Source organism: Medicago sativa, chromosome 7 (genome assembly GCF_051527215.1).
Source record: "Medicago sativa cultivar Bolivia chromosome 7, Bolivia_mono, whole genome shotgun sequence".
Classification (NCBI taxonomy): Eukaryota; Viridiplantae; Streptophyta; class Magnoliopsida; order Fabales; family Fabaceae; genus Medicago; species Medicago sativa.
The window spans coordinates 48,384,273-48,403,344 of record NC_140755.1 but is presented as its reverse complement, the minus strand read 5'-3'; the positions used below and the strand labels follow the sequence as shown (position 1 = coordinate 48,403,344).

Sequence of the window (19,072 nt, the reverse complement as noted above, 5' to 3'; positions counted from 1 at the left end):
TCAAGTTTTTCAGTTAGTGTATCAATTTTAGAAGCAAGGTGGTCATAGTTAGAGACTTCGTGTATACCTGCCTCCTTTTTGGAGGATGAAGAACTAGTGATGGCTCTCTCGTCGGTCCATTTGTAATGATTTTGAGCCATGTCTTCAATCAAGGCATACGCCTCCGTGTAGTTCTTGTTCATAAGTGCTCCACCTGCAGCTGCATCAACAGACATCTTAGTGGTATAAGACAAGCCATTATAAAAAGTGTGGACTATAAGCCACTTCTCTAGGCCATGGTGGGGACAAAGTCTTAGCATTTCTTTGAAACGCTCCCACGCCTCATAGAGAGATTCCCCATCTTTTTGGTTGAACCGCGTGATTTGGTCTCTAAGTTTAGCGGTTTTAGATGGTGGAAAGAAACGGGCAAGGAATGCTTGCCTCATCTGATCCCATGAAGTAATGGAACCGACTTCGAGGGAATGGAACCAAGCGCTAGCTCTATCCCTTAAGGAAAAGGGAAAGAGATGAAGTCTTACGGCTTCTTGGTTCTCCTTCATGGTTCCACTAATTCGTAGGAAAACAGAGATGTGAAGATTGGGATCCTCAGTGGGGGATCCCGAGAATTGGTTTTGCTGCACCAAGTTAAGTAGGGCAGGCTTAATTTCAAAATTGTCATCCTCAACCGTTGGGTACACAATAACAGCTTGTGGCTCAGCCGTAGACGGCGTTGCATACTCTTTGAGAGTGCGATTGGCCATGGCGGTGTTATTTCGTGCGTCTCTCTTTCGTCTATGCAAATACCTTTCGATCTCGTTGATTATTACAACTCGATTTCTGGTTTTTCGCATAAAAAATTGAGAACCCAAGAAGTTAGTGATAACAGAAAAATAAAAATAAAAATAAAAACAGAAAAAGAAAGAGAAGAAGAGAGAATTCTAATCACTAAGAAAAAGCTAATTAAATTAGTTAACTCCCCGGCAACGGCGCCAAAAACTTGATAGGGCCAAACCGCAAGTGCACGGCCTATCGAAGTAATAGTAGTAAGTAGAGTTATCGTTCCGCTAGGGAGTTGTTCAACTTAATTAACTTTTAGTGAATGATTAGAGGAGAGAAAGTTAATGAAAGAGAGTTTGATTGCTGAAGGTAAAAACAATAATAATAAAGGGCCTTAGGATCATTGGTTCATCATAATGACTAATCCTTCACTAGACAAAACCTAAACATCTAATTTCATGATTTACACACTAATTTCTAAAGACCGGTTTCCCTTAGCCCCTCACCTTTCCGATGAAAGTCCGGTGAGAGTTTACTTCTAGCAACCAAGCCTATTTCACTGACATGATTACTAGAAGATGCATAGAGGATTGAAACTACTCTTTGTCTCAATAGTTGCAAAGACTATTTCACTGTTTTGCAACTATTGTCTAGATTCACTTGTTCCAACATCAAGACTCCGCTCTCGCTTTATGAATTGATGTTTGGGATGATGGATTAACGATTATCAAACCCTCCGCTTTCGCTTCCACAGTTTGATAATTGTTAATCCACGTTAAGACGGTGAATCTAGATTAGAAATTAGGGTTACATAGAAATTAGGGTTTAGACATGTTTTGTTTAGGATTGAGTCATTAGACTCCCCAATAATCCCAAGACGAAGAAGTCTACTCACTCATGTTCATCGTAGACATGGGGGAAGAAGAGAGAAAATAACAGTAAAGTAAATTGCAAAGAAAGTAAAAGGGAAAATAAAGACTTTTATTAAAATAGCAATTGAAATAAACAAAGTAAAGCATGATTGTTTATGGTGGAGAGCTACTCTATTTATAGCTTTACATCTGACTTAGAAACTAAGCAACTAAAAGGATAAAACGGTAAAGCTGCAACAGGGTAACTTGGGCTTGAAGAAAAGCAGCAAAACAGGTCCTGGAGACGGGCACGGCCGTGCCACATGTTGGCACGGGCCGTGCCAAGCTTCTGACTTTGGGGGGACATATTTTTGTCCCGTATCTTCGTATTCTTGCGCTGTATTTGTTCCAGTCCTCTTTCTTTTGCTCCAAGGCACCTTCCACCATATATTTATTCCTAAAATAAAATAAAACATAATTTGAAGTAAAATATTCTAAACTAAAATAAAATGCAATAAAATAAAATCAAATCTAAAATAAAACTAAACTAAATAAGGCAATAAATAAGACTATCTATGACTCATCAGATTGCAACCGGGTGCTTTTATCATTGGATATTTTTCACAATAAAACAAGAGGTGGGTATAGCATGAACATAAGAAACACAAGAAACTACTTTTATGTACAAGAAGTAACCTAAAGGAGAGACAAAACAAAAATTTTCATGTCATTTTCTACATTAAAAACAAGCTACTAGTCATGCCTCTCACTATAAAAACAAAACTACAGAATAAAGTTCAAGGGAGTTTGGACACTACGACTCTAGACACTTTATTAGCCCCCCCCCCCCCCCCCCCCCCCCCCACACTTAGGGGAAGCATTGTCCTCAATGATTCAAAATTGAAAAGAAATTAAAAGAGAAGAAGAAGTAGAGGAAGAAGAAAGAAGGAGTAGAAGGAGAGTAGTAGAGAGAGAGAAGAATGGAAGAGAGAAAGAGGAAAGCTCACATGTTATTGAGGTCCATAAGGAGGACCTTGAAGTTGGAGGTGTTGCATCATCCGACGGAGCATCTCATTATTTTCATCATTGACACGGTTGCCCCTTTGAACTTCATTACGAAGGCCGGAGATTTCAACACCTTGCCTTTGTTGCTCGGTGCTCATCTTCTCGATTTCATTGTGAATCCATGTCCATCTTTGATCCTCATTAAGCGCACCGGAATCATGTCCATGGTATTCTTCGTCATGGTGCAAGTTAGCACCTTTTCCCACATGTTGGTGCAAGTTAGCACCTTCTCCTTCATCTTCATGTTGCTCACCAAGAACCTGCACATCATCAACATACAACCAATTTTCTGCCACCTCGGTGGTAGTCCGAGATGGGTTAGGAAGTAAAAACAAGATAGGCACATTTAGCTTGAGTTGGTAATGGAGGGGTGGGCGTTGTTTAATGAAGTTCATAGCAATAAGGGTATCTATGTTGAGTCTATTGTTTCCCTCAATTGGTTTGATCCCCTCATCTTCACTTACTCCAAAACACCTAGCTATGTACGTAATGATGCCTCCCACCACTATGTCTCCCCTACCGGGTGGTTTATTACCTAAGAAGTCTAGGTAATCAATCAAATAGAAACAAGTGTTGACGGGGTGGTTGTAGAGCATTGCCCATAACATGAACAATTCATCGGTTCTAGTATTTCCTAGCTCGGTTCTACCCCAAATAGTGCAAGTCATTACCCTTTGAAGGTACCTAAGTACGGGGTTGTTAATGTTGCTAGCTTTATTGGCTCTAGTGACAAAGGAGCAAAGGCCGGTGATACGTTCCCAAAAGACAGCGGGTTGATAGTCAACCGGCTTAAGGCTAGGATCCCAAGAATCATGGATATACCCCTCATTTGCGAAACCTAAGGCATCACAAAAGTTCTAAAGAGACATATCATAATCAATATTCATTAGCCTAAAGGAAACTCTATGGTTAGGGTTATCATAATTCAACCTATCTTTAGTAAAAACAATGGAACTCAAAAAGTCATAGGTGAAATTCTCATAATCCCTCATAGGTTCTAACATGTCAGTCCAACCTAGCCTTCTTATCAACCTATAGACATCATTTCTAAGCTCTAGCATATTCAAAGTGTAAGAATCAAGATATCGAGAAGGATGCAAGGGTTTAAAGATTAGAATTTTATACCTATCCCTTTGTGAGTTGTCCTTAAACTTGATCCCATGATTCTTGACTTGTGTTTGCTTCTTTGAGGGAGGTCCTCCTTGAGACCTTGCTGGTTCCTTACCACTTCTTCTTGAAGCCATTAGACCTTGACCTTGGGTTGATTTTGTGTGGTTTGGTTGAAGGTTAGGGTTTTGGAAGATTTGTGGTGGAAAGGATTGGTTTAAGGTTGGGGTTGATGTTTGAGTAAGGTTGATGAGTTTGATGATGAAGATTGGTGAAGAAATTGGGTTAGGATTTAATGGTGTATGAATTTAGTGTTTGGTTGGATGAAGGTTGGTTTTGATTGGTGGTTAAGTTTGGAATGATGAATTGGGATAATTTGGTTAAGAATTTCTTGGATTTGGTGGAGTTATGGAGGTTTGGAGGTTGGGGGTTAATGGAGTTTTTAGAGAGAAATGAGTGAATGGGGAAGGAGAGAAATTTTTTTGAAGGTATGTGGTGCAGAAGCTTGGCACGGGCAGTGCCAATATTGGCACGGGCAGTGCCAATATTCTGCTAGTTTTTTGGTTGTGGGTGGTTTTGGGTTGGCACGGCCGTGCCAACCTTAGCACGGGCCGTGCCAACAGTCTGGTCACGGGGGCTTCAAAATTTCCAGTTTTTCTTGAATCATACTTGGACAATTACCTACAAAACAACTTAAAACAAAGAAAAACAAACAAAACAAAAGCAATTAAATGCGTAGGTTGCCTCCCACGAAGCGCTTGTTTAGAGTCACTAGCTTGACGGTTAGAACGTGGTTTTAACTATCCTATACTCAATCTCTCACTAAGGGATAATGGCAACAAACTAACAGGCTCTCCCAAATCACACATGGCTTTCTCAAATGTTTTATATCCTATGACACAAGGTATGGAAAATCTCTCTGGATCCTTAAGTTTAGGTGGCAATTTGTTTCGAAGTATTTAAATAAAATTTCTAAACTGCTCATCTAACTTGGATTTAGCAAACGCTTGTGTTAAAGGAATTTTAGGCTCATGAGACGGTGAAACAAATGGCTTGTCATTCTCTCCTATAGCTTTCTCACTTTGAGGCTTATCACTTCCTATCTCTCCTTCATTGTTCTTAATTTTCACAATGCGGTCCTCTAGTTTGTTACCATCCCTAAAAATAATAGCATTTATATGGTCTTTGGGGTTGGTTTCGGTTTGGCCTAGAAGGACTTCAGAGGTTTGAGGGGGAGTAGCCAGCTGTTGGGGTACTTGAGAAGTCTGAGTCTCTATCATCTTACTGTGAGTAACTATGGAGTCTACGTTCAATGTATGTTTGGCAAGAGAGTCCTTCAAAAATCCAGTTTGGTTTTTAAACTCTTGGAGCTGCTCAGATTGATTTATATGAAAATTTTCTAGAAAAAGTTCCAAGCTGGATTTTTGAGGGACTATTTGGCTGTTTGCATAACTGAGTGGTGTTGTTTCTTGTCCAAAAAGATTTTGAGGGGTTTGAAAATTTTTTTGGTTATTTTTAAACCCTTGATTATATTCAACATAGTTTACTTGCTCAGGACTTCTAACAACACTACCTAGTTGGAAATCAATGCCAATATGGCCAAATACACCACAAACTTCACAAAGAGGTGATACAGGGGAAGGTGTGACAGCACTAGTATTTATTTTATCAAATTTTTGTGAGAGTGCGTCAACTTTAGCAGCCAGATGATCAAGGGAAGAATTTTCATACATACCTACCTCTTTCTGAGAGGGTGAATGAGCAACATTAGTGGTGTCCCTTCCGTAGGTCCACTGATAGTGGTTTTGTGCCATGTCCTCGATCAAAGCATATGCTTCTGTGTATGTTTTGTTCATCAAAGCTCCACCTGCAGCTGCATCAACATAAATCTTTGTGGGATACAAAAGACCATTATAAAAAATGTGAATAATAAGCCAGTTCTTTAAACCATGATGGGGACAAAGTCTAAGCATTTCTTTGAAACGCTCCCACACATCGTAAAGAGATTCTCCATCTTTTTGAGTGAATTGTGTGATTCGATTCCTTAATTGAACTGTTTTAGAATAGGGGAAGAATCGGGCAAGAAAAGTTTGCTTCATTTGATGCCATGAAGTGATAGAACCAAGTTTCAATGAATTAAACCAAGCACTAGCTCTCCCCCCTAAGGAAAAAGGAAAGTAGTGCAGCCTTACGACCTCTTGGTTTGCATTCACGGTTCCACTGAGTCTTAAAAAAGTTGAAATATGAAAATTCGGATCCTCAGTGGGTGATCCGAAAAATTGATTTTGCTGCACTAACTCAATAAGTGCAGGTTCTATTTCAAAATTGTCATCAACCGTTGGGTACACAATAGCATCGTATGACTCAATTGAAGATGGGATTGCATACTCTATGAGAGTGCATTCCTTAGCCATATCGTTATTATCTTCCCAAGAAGTTAAAGGCAAAAGAAGAAATAGAAAAAGAAAGAATAAACAAAAAGATTTTTTTTTATATATAAAATAAAATAAAGAGAAATTTTTTTTTTTATATGAAGTAAAATAAAATAAGGAAAAAGATATATATATAGTCTAATCACTATTAAAAAGTTAATCAAATTACAACAACTCCCCGGCAACGGCGCCAAAAACTTGATAGGGCCAAACCGCAAGTGCACGGCCTATCGAAGTAATAGTAGTAAGTAGAGTTATCGTTCCGCTAGGGAGTTGGTCAATCTAATTAACTTTTAGAAAATGATTAGAGGAGAAAGAAATAAGAAGTTGGAGAGTGCAGTTTTTGAAAGTAAATAACAATAATATTAAAAAGTCTCGGGATCATTGGTTCATCATAATAACGAATCTTTTCACAAGCAAGCCTTAAACTTATAATTATGCGTTAATCTTAATTACTAAGGACAAGTTTCTCTTTAGCATATCACAGCTCCTCTCGAAGTCAGTGAGTGTATCCCTCCAACAACCACACCTATTCTCATGGGTGATTGCCTTTGGGACCCTTGAAGATCGAAACTTTATGTGTCCCAAGGTTTGCTAGACTATTCTCATGTTTCGCAAACTTTGTCTAAATTCACTTGATCGGATATCAAAGCTCCGCGTTCGCTTTATGAATTGATATCTTTGATGATGAATTAACCATTAGCAAACCCTCCGCGTTCGCTTCCACAGTTTGATAATAATTAATTCATGTTAAAACGGTGAATTTAGATTAGGAATTAAGGTAACAAATAATTAGGGTTTAAGGCTTGGCTTGATCCGGATTACGTCATTAGACTTATCCAACGATCCCAAGACAAAGAAGTCTACTCACTCACGTTCATCGTAGACATGGGGGAAGAAGAGAGAATGCGATAAAAGTAAATTGCAATGAAGAAAGTAAATAAAGTAAAGAACTTTTATTGAAATAAAGACTTGAAATATTCAAAGTAAAATGTGAATGTTTATGGTGGGGAGCTACTCTATTTATAGCTTTACAATCGACTTAGAAACTAAGCAACTAAAAGGGTAAAACAGTAAAGCTGCAACAGGGTAACTTGGGCCCGAAGAAAAAGCAGCAAAATGGGCTTCTGGAGGTGGCACGGCCGTGCCACATGTTGGCACTGGCCGTGCCAAGCTTCTGACTTGGTGGGAACATATTTTTGTTCCGTATCTTCGTATTTTCGCACTGTATTTGCTCCAGTCCTCTTTCTTTTGCTCCAAGACACCTTCCACCATATATTCGTTCCTAAAATAAAATAAAAAGCAATTTAAAGTAAAATATTCTAAAAGGAAATAAAATGCAATAAAATTAAATCAAATCTTATTTAAAACTAAACTAAATAAAGCATTAAAATATACTAATCTATGACTCATCAACTAGAGAGTGAAAACAAGCAACTAAAGAAGGAACTTCTGGATTAGAATACTACAGAAGCAAAGCTGGAAGAATTCAGGATTAGAGAAGAGAATCTGTTGAGAAGCCATAATGATCTCAAGGAAGAAATGAGGAAGCAATCTGAGAACACAAACAAGAAACTCCAAGAGTTGATGGAATTGTTTCGGAAACAAGCCAAGCCATAGTTGCACACCTTATTTATGAGCTTGTTTAGTTTTACTCTTGAGTTTCTATGTTTACATGCTTTTGAACAGTTTATGCGCTACTAAACTAATATTTTGCTTCTGAACTTAATTTTATTGTTTTTACAGAATTTCTCACTATGTTTTTCTCATCTCTTTCTTTTTGTCTTTATTTTTTTATACTTTTTGTTGATGACAAAAGGGGGAGTAGATGTATAGTATTTATTGGCTCTGATCCCCATTAATTTAATTTTAAAAAGTTAAATTAATTGGACCTTCTTCTTATCTCTTAGTCTATTTAATGTGAGATTATTCTGAGTGTTATTACGTTTTTAATGATGAATTTAATTAACATGGATAGAACCAAGGGGGAGCTTACAAACCTCACCTTAAAGTACTATTGGACTCAGGGGGAGCTTACAAACCTCATACCCTTAAAGTCAACTTGTTAATTAGATTAACAACAATTGAACTTTTTAAATACTAATCTTTTTCATCATCAAAAAGGGGGAGATTGTTGGAACAAAACGTGCTTTACATTACCCTTTAGAGTTTTGATGATAACAAGGTATTAAAAAATTGTCAATTGGATATGCTAATATTTGTTCAAGTGTACAGGACCATAGACAAAAATTTGATATCTTTATTAGGTTCTGGAAGAACAAAAGAGAGCTATGGAATCAACAAAAAGGAAGCGTGAAGCATCTGAAGAAAAGTGCTCCTGAAGTCAAATGCTCCTGAAGTGATGACGTCATTAGAATCAAGTTCGTCAGAAGCACCTCATGAGAAGCTATATCACCAAAAGCTGAAGTTCATCAGAAGATGAGAGACTTAAAGCTTCAAAGGTTGTTCAAAGGATTTAATCTCGTCTAAGCATTACAGAAGACCAGAAGAGTGAAACAACGACTATTTTGAAAGGATTTGAAGGCATTGGATGCTTGTTCTTTTAAGAGCGTTGAAAAAGGACAATTGTACGAAGCGTACAACCACTACCTCTACTACTCTGTTTTTGTCTTTGCTACAGGACAAGAATAACAGCTATGCCTGCAAAGATGTTTCTTCATACTTGGAATGGATTTGAAATTGATCCTTCATAGGACAATAACCATATCAGGCAAAAGATTGTCATACCCCAATTTTGGACCAGTTAAAAGTCTTTTTAGTCGTATTTTAAAACGGCTCAAAATATCTTTTTTCGCTTTAACCAGTTAAAACTTTTGTTGATTCATTGTTTAATCATTTAAAATCTCTTTATCTTTTATTTTAAAGCAAGTACATTTTTATTTATGCATCACGTGTTTTAAAATCACTTTATTTGTATTTTTAGGCATTTACATTTTTTACGCGTACTTTTAAATTTTTAAAGTCTTTTATTCATTTTAAACTTTGTTTAATGAAATTTCCATTTTGTCTATAGGTTTAAACCATTTAAAAAGTTTTTACTTACACTTAAAAAATATACCGCATTTTTAACCGTTTTAGTCAAAATTTCGGCACAGAGGTATTTTAAAATACCTCATTTACCGAAAAGGGACTTTATTTTATTTTATTTTATATTACGTTATTTTTATTTTTATTTTTATTACCTTAGTTATTATTATTAGTTTATTTTATCTTTTTTATTATTATTCCAAGTTTTTTGTTATATATCCATCACGTTTTTTCCCTTTTCTTTAGAATATTATTCATTTTCTTTTAAGTCATGTTAAGTCTGTGGGTCCAGTCTTCGTCTAGGTGTCACATTCCAATTGGTCCAAAATGTATCCAAAGTGTCCATTTTTTTTCCTTTCTCTCCAAGTCAGTACAGATGGCAGTCTGTGATTGTTGTGATCCAATCACACTAATCACACCAATCACAAGCCAGCACCTAACCTGCACTCAAACCCTAGTTTGCAGCTATAAAAGTCTGTCATTATTACACTGCAGGGTCAGTCACTATTCACGCGTCAGAAATTTTTGCCACATTTACACAAACTCCCAAACTTCAGACCTGAACCGGACCGGTCTTCATCCGGTTTTCCTTCTCTTTCTCTTTCAACCATCAGATCTGTCTTCCATTTAATCCAGCGGTTTCTGTTTACATGTTACCATATGCCTAGCTTGTCATTATATGTTTCACTGTTTGAGGACCGTCAGATCTATCACCTGATAGATCAGACGGCCACTGAAACTTCCTGTTTATTACCTTGTTTTCTTTATTTGCTGCTCATGGTATGTTTGCTGTTTTAGCCTTGTGATCAAAATCCAAGGGCCAGGATCAAATCCATAAGCCCAGTGGACCTAGTGAAGACCCATTTACGTTTCTGCATTGTTCTTTTTTTACGTTTTTTTACCACTGGTACCCCCCTATTATGCGGTTTACACCCCTGTTTCATTTAAATTTTCTCCAAAAAAATTTCCTAAAAATTATGTGTCTATTTTATCTCTTTTACGTACTGTTCTCACTGTCCATGATTATATCTTAGCCTTATTATCATATCTCATAATTTCATGTGATTTATTTTCCGATATATTAGTGTGTATTTTAGGTATTGATGTAATTTATTTTTTTCACGTTTTTATTTCTTGCCTTAGAATGCATCTAGGAGGGTATGTAATAATGTCACACGCCGACACTTGCACCGACACCATATCAATTTATTTATCGCTTTTATCTCGCTTTATTTTTCCACGTCGTTACGTTAGCTTACGGTTAGTTTAGAAAAATCTTTTTTATCCCAAAAATCAAATAAGTAAAAAGTCAAATAGTTTCTTAATAAACCTTGGATGCAAATCCAAGTTGTTCTTCTTTTTATTTTCTTAATCAAATTTCTAATGAATCTTAATTGAACTTGGACTAAATTTCTTAAATAAAATGAAACAACCTCACACCATTTTATTCTTCTATACCTTGAGGTCTCGCAACCCTTCTTAAAACCATTTTCAAAAATAAATTAAAATCAACCCAACCCACCAAAAATATTTTTAAGAATGAACTACATTGGGTTTTGATCCCTTTTCTTTAAGGGTATGTAGGCAAAGGATTTATCCTTCCAAATCAAATAAAAATAACAAAATCATACTTCTTCTCCCTCCATGCTTTCACTTAGATTTTAAGCAAGAAATTTTCAAATAAGTAAAAGTAAATTTAGCACAAGATAAAGTTAGGAAAGAGGTTCCCACGGAGTACCGTGGTCTTTAGGGGTGACTAACACCTTCCTCTATCGAAATCAACCCCCGGATCCAAAGTCTTTGAAAAGGGTTTTAATTCATCTTTTCCCTTCCCACGAATAAAGATCGAAAAGTCCAACGATTGAAGGTTCAAAACCAATTAATGGATTGACACCCGAAAATCATCGGTCTACAAAATGGCAACTTCACTGGGGACTGAAATCCTATGCGGGTTAAACCCACCTTTCTTCCTTTATTTTTGTGCTTTATTTGTTTATACTTTGTAAATATTTTTACTTTATTACGTGAGTGGTGAGATAAGCTCTATACCCGGGCTTGAGTGAAACATAAGATAGGAGTGGTAGACTCATAGTGCCATGCCAAGAGTATTCTCGTGTCTTGACACACGTGAGATAACCACGCTTAGCGGAGGAGCTTGAAGTGATATATGTCAGCGGGTGTTGTCACGCTTAGACTCTATTGCTTTTAAGTTTCCATTGAACGCTAAGGACCTTTAGTAACCCTTAACCCATCTTGGCCTTTTTAGGACGTAGTGCGGTAGGCTAACCGGATGTTGTCTCAGTATTAGTCGACTTGCAATGCTACACTCGAACTAGACTTTCCTACGAACGATGTTGGACCAGGTGTTGTCATGGTATCTGATAAAGTTCTGTGGCGGTTGTAATTCGGGAACCATGGTAGAACCTTTGTTACTTGTGCAAACCATAGTCCTTATCAAATGGCGTTTTTGTCCCTAAGCTCCAACATTGTATACCTTAAACCTCTTGTTTTCTATGCATAATCATACATACATGCATCCATTCATAAATAGTTCTTTTTCTCATTGAAAAAAATCGAAGGACTTATGTAGAAGTTTTTTTTAAACATCATAGGAAATAGAGGATGTAAGGAGAACTCATGGGTATAAATTCAAAAAACCAGATTTGGAGAGCTTAAGGAAGTTAGCAAGGAGATTGAGGGATCCAGATCACTTTCAAAATCGGTATGGTTGCTTGATGGATATTCTCATGGTAAAGGTGGATGATGGGCTCCTCAATACTTTGGTTCAATTTTATGATCCGATCTACCACGGCTTTACGTTCCCAGACTTTCAGCTCTTTCCTACATTAGAGGAGTATTCTCATTGGGTTGGTTTGCCCGTACTCGATCAGGTGCCCTATCAAGATCCTGAACTCACCCCTAAAAAAATCCAAGCTCTTCAAAAAACCCTTAACCTCAACATAGCCAATGTAAGGAACAAATTTACCCTTAAAGACGGTCTTCAGTGCTTATCCTACGACTTCCTCTACCAAATAGCTACCACATGGCTTGATGAGTTAAAGATGGATGCTTTCGAGTCTGTCCTCGCTTTGCTTATCTATGGTATTGTGCTCTTCCCAAATGTTAACGGCTTTGTTGACATGAATGCCATCCAAATCTTCCTAACTCAAAACCCGGTTCCCGTTTTGCTTGCTGACACCTATGTTTCTATCCATGACCGAACCGAAAAAGGAAAAGGAACCATCATTTGTTGTGCACCTCTACTTTACATGTGGATCAACTGACAATTACCTCGCCCTAAGTTTAGACCAGAATATCTCCCTTGGTCTCAGAAACTCATGACCCTCACCCCTAATGATGTCATTTGGTTTAACCTAGCTTGTGACCCCGACTCTATCATCAATAGTTGTGGAGTTTTCAACAACGTACCACTTCTTGGTACACGTGGAGAAATTTGTTATAGCCGGGTTCTTGCTAGACGACAGTTTGGATACCCTATGGAGATGAAACATGTGTATCTCATTATGGACAAAGATTTCTTCCTCTACAAAAAGGATGATAAGAACCTAAGGGTGCAATTTGAAAAGGCTTGGCATTCCATTGTCAGGATGGATAGAAACCTATTAGGAAGGAAGTCGGTCATCACTCATGAAGCTTATGTCCAATGGGTCATCGACCGAGCAAGCAAATTGAAGATGCCTTACCCTCGACAAAGGTTTGTGACTGCAACTACCCCAACCATACCTATGCCTTTACCTCCTGAGTCCTTGGAAGGATACCAAAAGCAGTTAGATATTGAAAGGCGTGAAAAGTCCATTGTGGAAGGAAAGCTCCGCAAAAAAGGGCAGGATTATGATATGGTGATGGATTTGTTAGAGAAAGAAAATTGGGCGAATCACCAAAAAGACAAAGAGATTGCTAAGCTAAAGAAGATCATCAAAGAAAAGAATGCCATACTTGAGAAGGTTTCAGGGAGTAAGAAGAAGCGCATGGATATGTTCGCCGGTGCACACCCAGATTTCCCGGAGTAGGAGCTTGAGAGTCTCCCAGTTGTATTTTATGTTATCTTTGAGGCTTTTGTTTATGTACTTTGGAGTCTATCCCTTGGCTCAGTCTGTTAGAAAGGGAATTATCTCGTAGTGTTTCTTATTTTGTAAGTCTATCCCTTGGCTTGGCTGTTAGAAAGGGAATTATCTCGTAGTGTTTCTTATATTGTAAGTCTATCCCATGGCTTGGTTGTTAGAAAGGGAATTATCTTGTAGTACTTTATTTTCATTAATGTAAGGATTAAGTTGTTATGTTTACAAAATTACTTCTATAAGTCCTTCGATGAAAATTTGCACATTTTTGCATTTAGCACATCATGCATCATATTGCATTCATAAAGTGTCAAAATCAAGTCTCACACTTTACTCCTCTCTGCCGCAGTAATTGAAAGTGGCCTGACGTATTCAGTACAAACCTACTTGTATTCACCACACTCGAGCTTACATCAAGAAGAAGATGGCATCAGCAGAACAGGAAAACGTTCAGCTTAGAGCGGATGTTAGTGACCTTAAGGCAGAGTTAGAGAAGATGGCTCTTATGATGGAGACTCTGATGGCCGAGAGAGAACAAGTAGTGGTCTCTGAGCCAATTCCTACCGTGGTCGATTCTGCTGCACCTAACGGTACTCCGCAACTAATACCTACTGCTGTTACATCTGCCGGGCCTACGCAGCCTCTCATGGTGGGTTCTGCATCTGGTGATATGTACAATCAGAACTTCCGTCCACCTGGTCCTCCTGGTTTTACTCCTCAATACTACATGTCTCTAGTTATCCATGGGGCATGCCACACATGATCAATGACGGTGTTCGTCCTGGTACTACGGAAATGCCGTTCTCTTTTGGACAACGGTCGACACCTTTTGTTCAGCCTAGCCAACCAATTCCTCAGGCTGTCGTGACTAATACAGGACCCCATGTCCACACCACTCAGTAAGAAGATGAACAGGTCTACCACTCAGGTAGTGTGGCAGGAAATGATGGAGTGGAAGACTTGCGTGAGAAGTACGATGAAATGTGGCAAGAGGTGAAAGCTCTCCGCGTAAAAGATGCTGTTGGTCTAGAGGCCCATGAACTTTGCTTGGTTCCTGATGTTGTGATACCGCCCAAGTTTAAGTTACCAGAATTTGAGAAGTACAAAGGAAATACTTGTCCAAAGCTTCATTTGACTATGTACGCTCGGAAGATGTCGACACATGCCGGAGATGATAAGCTTCTCATTCAATGTTTCCTCGATAGTTTGGCGGATCCCGCATCAAGGTGGTACATGAAGTTAGAGAAAGACAAGATACGTACTTTTAATGAGTTGGGAAGATCTTTCATTCAACAATATGATTATAATGGATTCCTGGTTCCGGATAGGGAACAACTCAGGGCTGAAAGTCAAGGAGACAAAGAGAGTTTCAGGGCATATGCCATGAGGTGGAGGGAGCTTGCATCACAGGTTGTCCCAACAATAGGAGACCCGGAGATGACTAAGATCTTCCTCAAGACTCTCAACCCATTCTACTACAGAAATATGGTCGCTATAGCTCCTAACAATTTCAATGATATGGTGATCATGGGAATGCGTCTCGAAGAGGGGGTCCGTGAAGGACGTTTGACTATTGAAAGTGGGTCGTCAGGAAACTCCTCAGGTGGTTCATCAGGTGGTTCCGCAGGTGGCTCATCAAGTGGTTCATCTAATGGAATAAGAAATTTTGAAATGGATATCCGAGGAAGAATGCTCAGGAGGTCGGCATGGTGGCCCATGACGGACCTCAACCTATATACCCGAACTACCCCTATGTGGACAATGTTGCACCACAAATGCCCCCTCCACGAAACCCAAATTATCAACCACAAAGGCTTCAGGCACATCCACCATATTACCCGCCATTGTACCAACCAAATTATCAACCACACAATCCTGAACCATTCTACCAACACCCATACTATCCTCCACCACTTCAACAACAGTATCGTCCTCAAGCTCAACAACAACCTCGCCCTCCTAGAAACCAATTTCCGCCTATACCTATGTCGTACAAGGATTTGTTACCCTCCCTACTTGCCAGAAATCTGGCGCAACTCTAGGCATCCCGTCAGGTACCAAACCCTTTGCCTGCCTGGTACCGTGCCGACCGCACCTGTGAATTTCACCAAGGAGCTCCTGGCCATGACATTGATCATTGTTACCCTCTTAAGGACGCGGTTCAGAAGCTAATCCAAAATAAAGAACTAACCTTCATAGACCCTTACCCTGTTGTTCAAAACAATCCTCTACCACCTCATGGGCCGGGCATTAATATGATTCAAGAAGACAGCTAAGTCCTCTATGCATGTGATATCAAGACTCCTTTGGTTCCGATACATATGAAAATGTGCGAAGCAACTCTCTTTAGCCACGACCATGAGGCTTGTGACGTATGTTCTATAGATTCTCGTGGTTGTATGCAAGTCCAGAATGATGTGCAAGGGTTGCTAGACAGGAAAGAACTTGTTGACACCAGAAAAGAGAAAGATAGGAATGTTTATGTTGTTACTCCGATATTCAGAACTCGGGAACCACTTGTGATAATGGTCAACCGTGCAAGACCAGTCGGCACCCCTCTGGTGATCTGCTCGCCAGAACAATTGCCCTATTCTTCTCAAAAAGTCGTGCCATATAATTATGAATACACAATCTTGGAAGATGGGAAAAAGGTACCTTTAGATTCATCAGCCACTGTGGACAACATTGCAGAAAGTAGCAAAATATTGAGAAGTGGACGTGTTCTCCCTATTGTTGATCAGAAAGAAACTAGTGCTCCAGCCGAAGAATCGGTGAAAGAGAGGAATCCGGGCAAGGGTAAAGCTGTGAGACAGCCCAGCGGGATCATCTATGAGGATAGTGATGAGATCCTGAAGTTAATCAAGAGGAGCGAGTACAAAGTAGTGGATCAGTTGCTACAAACTCCTGCCAAAATCTCTATAATGTCTCTTTTATCCAGCTCTGATGCCCATAGAGATGCTCTGATGAAGGTGCTAGATCAGGCTTATGTGGAACACGATGTAACTTTGGGACAGTTCAAAAGTATTGTAGGGAATGTGACTGCTTGCAACAATTTGAGTTTCAGCGTTGAAGACCTCCCAGTGGAAGGAAAGAATCACAACCTAGCATTACTTATCTCTGTCCTTTGCAAATCAGACTCTCTCTCTCTAATGTCTTGATAGATACTGGGTCCGCTCTAAATGTGATGCCAAAGTCCACTCTGGACCAGCTTTCATATTCAAAGGCTCTCTTGCAGCCCAACAAAGTGACAATGAGAGCATTTGATGGAACCAGAAGGTCAGTGTGTGGAGAAATAGAATTACCCATCTCAGTTGGCCCACATGAATTCAAGGTTACCTTCCAAGTTATGGAAATCCAAGCCTCTTTCAGCTGCCTCCTTGGCCGGCCTTGGATCCATGATGCTAGGGCAGTGACATCCACTCTTCATTAGAAATTAAAGTTCGTAAGTCATGGGAAACTTATAACCGTCAATGGTGAGTCAGCCCTGTTGGTCAGTAACTTGTCAGCTTTCTCTTTTAGCGAGGTAGTGGTTCAGATGGGTCATCATTCCAAGGTCTCTCTGCTAAAGGAAGTGCGGGGAAGGTTGAGACTACTATGGCTTCTTTGAAGGATGCTCAGAGGGTGATTCATCAAGGGAAAACTGAAGGTTGGGGCCAGTTAGTGAAGTTTCCCGAGAACAAGCGCAAAGAGGGAATTGGTTTTCCTAATAGCAAGCCTAGGGCATTCAACCCTGCTGGAGGAACCTTTCAGAGTGCTGGTTTCATTTATGCTCCACCAGAGACTAATGCAATCATTGAGGATCAGTCTGAAGAGGTGTCACCTGTCTTTGTGACACCTAGAGGAGCCTGCTGCAACTGGATCGCTGTGGACATCCCTTCTGTGATACCTCGTTCTAAGTAATATGTTTGTCTTGTTTTTGTTTTTTTTTAAGAAAACTCCTTTCGTCCTGCCCCAGACGAAAGTGAAACTATGTAGGGCTTTGTCTTTGTTTCAAGTACTTTTGTTATGAATGAAAATCGTCGTTTCTGTCACGACCTTTACTTTGCTTTATTTTATTTTAGTGTTTTTTCTGGAAAAATGGTAATACATAAAACCAAAAATTGTTCTCTTTTTCTTTTAAAAATCAAACTCAAAAGTCTGCATTTACTCATTTAAAAATCAATCATAAATCATGTGCAGACTGAACATAAATGAGCCCGTTGAACACAGTAACCCTATGCTTCCTCCCAACTTTGAGGTTCCTGTTTATGAGTCTATGGTAGAAGGAGATGAAGAGATTCCTGATGAGATCAGGTGGATGTTAGAACGAGAAAGAAAAGCTATTCAACCTCATCAGGAAGAGATAGAAATTGTCAACCTGGGTACCGAGGAGGACAAGAAAGAGATAAAGATTGGGGCATAGTTGGATGCCACTGTTAAGGAAAGAATAATTAAATTTCTCAGAGAGTAAGCTGACATATTCGCATGGTCATACAAGGATATGCCAAGGTTAGATACCGAAGTTGTGGAGCATCGTCTGCCTTTGAAGCCTGAATGTCCTCCCGTTAAGCAGAAATTGAGGAGATCTCATCCTGATATGGCCCTTAAGATCAAAGAAGAAGTTCGAAAGCAGATTGATGCCGGTTTCCTAATCACATCTGAATACCCTCAATGGTTAGCCAACATAGTACCTGTTCCAAAGAAAGATGGTAAGGTCAGAATGTGTGTTGATTACCTAGATTTGAATAAGGCTAGCCCGAAGGATGATTTCCCTTTACCTCACATCGATGTACTGGTTGATAATACTGCTAAATGCAAGGTGTTCTCCTTCATGGATGGTTTTTCCGGGTATAACTAGATCAAGATGGCTCTTGAAGATAGAGAAAAGACATCTTTCATCACACCGTGGGGCACTTTCTGCTATGTGGTAATGTCGTTCGGGTTGATAAATGTTGGTGCCACTTACCAAAGGGGCATGACCAAGATATTCCATGATATGATACACAAAGAGATCGAGGTCTCTGTGGATGATATGATTGTCAAGTCAGGCACTGAAGAAGAGCATGTTGAGTATTTATTGAAGATGTTCCAGCGGTTGAGAAAGTACAAGCTCTGTCTGAATCCCAATAAGTGTACTTTCGGTGTCAGATCCGGGAAACTTTCGGGTTTTATTGTTAGTCAGAAGGGTATTGAAGTAGATCCTGACAAAGTCAAAGCCATCAGAGAAATGCCTGCTCCAAAAACAGAGAAACAAGTCAGAGGATTCCTTGGTAGGCTGAACTACATATCCCGATTCATCTCTCATATGACTGCTACATGTGGGTCGATATTCAAGTTGCTTCGCAAGGATCAAGGGATCGTGTGGACCGATGAATGCCAAAAAGCCTTTGATAGTATCAAGGAATATTTGTTAGAGCCCTCAATTCTTGTCCCCCCGGTGGATGGAAGACCTTTGATCATGTATTTGACTGTGTTGGAAGACTCTATGGGCTATGTACTTGGTCAGCAAGATGAAACCGGTAAGAAAGAACATGCAATTTACTACCTGAACAAGAAGTTCACTGATTGTGAGACTCGATACTCCGCACTAGAGAAAACTTGTTGTGCTCTATTCTGGGCTGCCAGGCGTCTCCGCCGCTACATGATTAATCACACTACCTGGTTGATATCTAGAATGGATCCAATCAAATACCTCTTTGAGAAGCCTGTTTTAAATGGAAGAATTTCTCGTTGGCAGATGTTATTGTCCGAGTAT

The 19,072-nt window shown here is 39.3% G+C and overlaps 2 protein-coding genes and 2 non-coding genes across 4 annotated transcripts; all 4 read left to right on the top strand.

Annotated features, from left to right (window-relative positions):
• Nucleotides 1-270: 270 nt before the first annotated feature.
• On the top strand, nucleotides 271-377 carry LOC146906358 (small nucleolar RNA R71). The gene has a single exon (XR_015020804.1). It is a non-coding gene; the product is annotated as a small nucleolar RNA R71 (small nucleolar RNA).
• A 5,346-nt stretch (nucleotides 378-5,723) lies between these two features.
• On the top strand, nucleotides 5,724-5,830 carry LOC146906357 (small nucleolar RNA R71). Its single transcript, XR_015020879.1, has one exon. It is a non-coding gene; the product is annotated as a small nucleolar RNA R71 (small nucleolar RNA).
• Nucleotides 5,831-12,597: 6,767 nt separating this feature from the next.
• On the top strand, nucleotides 12,598-13,290 carry LOC146906356 (uncharacterized). Its single transcript, XM_085728799.1, has one exon. It carries the CDS (start codon nucleotides 12,598-12,600, stop codon nucleotides 13,288-13,290), a length of 693 nt encoding a protein of 230 aa, XP_085584925.1.
• A 1,029-nt stretch (nucleotides 13,291-14,319) lies between these two features.
• On the top strand, nucleotides 14,320-17,740 carry LOC146906355 (uncharacterized). Its single transcript, XM_085728798.1, has 5 exons — nucleotides 14,320-14,965; nucleotides 15,724-16,457; nucleotides 16,574-16,669; nucleotides 16,858-17,234; nucleotides 17,518-17,740. Exons 1-5 carry the CDS (start codon nucleotides 14,320-14,322, stop codon nucleotides 17,738-17,740), a joined length of 2,076 nt encoding a protein of 691 aa, XP_085584924.1.
• Nucleotides 17,741-19,072: the final 1,332 nt, after the last annotated feature.

Excerpts from the sequence above, each read along its gene's own strand:
- LOC146906355 (XM_085728798.1), top strand. The coding sequence starts at position 14,320 with ATGTGGCAAGAGGTGAAAGCTCTCCGCGTAAAAGATGCTGTTGGTCTA. Across the intron at positions 16,458-16,573 it reads ACCTAGCATTACTTATCTCT|CCCAACAAAGTGACAATGAG; the intron begins GTCCTTTGCAAA and ends GCTCTCTTGCAG. Across the intron at positions 17,235-17,517 it reads TCTGTGATACCTCGTTCTAA|ACTGAACATAAATGAGCCCG; the intron begins GTAATATGTTTG and ends AATCATGTGCAG.
- LOC146906356 (XM_085728799.1), top strand. The coding sequence starts at position 12,598 with ATGACCCTCACCCCTAATGATGTCATTTGGTTTAACCTAGCTTGTGAC.